The following is an 803-nucleotide window of genomic DNA, read 5'->3' as shown; positions in this document are numbered from 1 at the left end:
AATACAAGGAAGGTGACGACCGTGCAGACTGGGGCATAGGTCCCACAGCGCTCGGATTGGAACGTAGTGAGTACGATTCTCCCTGAAGTATTTAATATTTATTTTTATTTTTTTAATATTTTTGTTGGTCCCGAAAAATGAATCATAACACTTCAACATTAGTTAGTACGCGATGGCATACTAAATGCCAATATAAATAATATATTGTGCAAATGTATAATAATATATTCGTTTATTATGCTCATTCAGCGAATATTAGATCCAAAATAATAAACTCATGAAATCAATGTTCTTTATTTTTATTCATGTGCTATATTTAGTGTTTTATCACATTTTAATTATTTGTTATAGACGACACCAACGAGGAGTCCGTCTACGTCATGCTGAATGGTGAAGAGTCTGAGATCAGATTTTCAATTGCAACTGAGGTGAGATAGGATGCATTAAAAATAGTAATAAAATATAATGGACTTGGTCTATATTTCTCTCATACTTTAAGAAATTACTTTACATTTTTGTTTTCAAGAACTTACTATCTCAACACTAAAAAAAAAAAAAAGCAGCTAAAACGCTAGAATTAAAGCTACATCCTTCCTCACCGTGTAGAAAGGGTTTTCTACCACGGAAGATGGCTTGGGTGTGAATTTAATGAAATGAAAAAATAACTCTGGAAATGAAAAAAAATTATTCTGGGACATATGTTCCCTAAGAATAAATACATGGTTCATATAGTGAGATTTTTATCTGGCGAGTGTTTACAGATTTTCAGATAGTAGAATGAAATTACATTGGTATATTGGCTT

At 31.8% G+C, this 803-nt stretch overlaps 1 protein-coding gene across 1 annotated transcript in view; it reads left to right on the top strand.

Annotated features, from left to right (window-relative positions):
• The window catches only part of LOC106690510 (GTP-binding protein REM 1), a gene marked incomplete at its 5' end in the record, with an annotated part of 60,328 nt that overhangs the window by 43,135 nt on the left and 16,390 nt on the right, over nucleotides 1-803 (top strand). The window contains 1 exon segment of the mRNA XM_014435949.2: nucleotides 352-428. Within this exon segment, the coding sequence (XP_014291435.1) occupies nucleotides 352-428 (77 nt within the window).

This window comes from Halyomorpha halys, unplaced genomic scaffold (genome assembly GCF_000696795.3).
Source record: "Halyomorpha halys isolate HHAL.00 unplaced genomic scaffold, Hhal_1.1 Scaffold1749.1, whole genome shotgun sequence".
NCBI lineage: Eukaryota > Metazoa > Arthropoda > Insecta > Hemiptera > Pentatomidae > Halyomorpha > Halyomorpha halys.
This window is presented reverse-complemented; position numbering and strand designations above follow the sequence as displayed.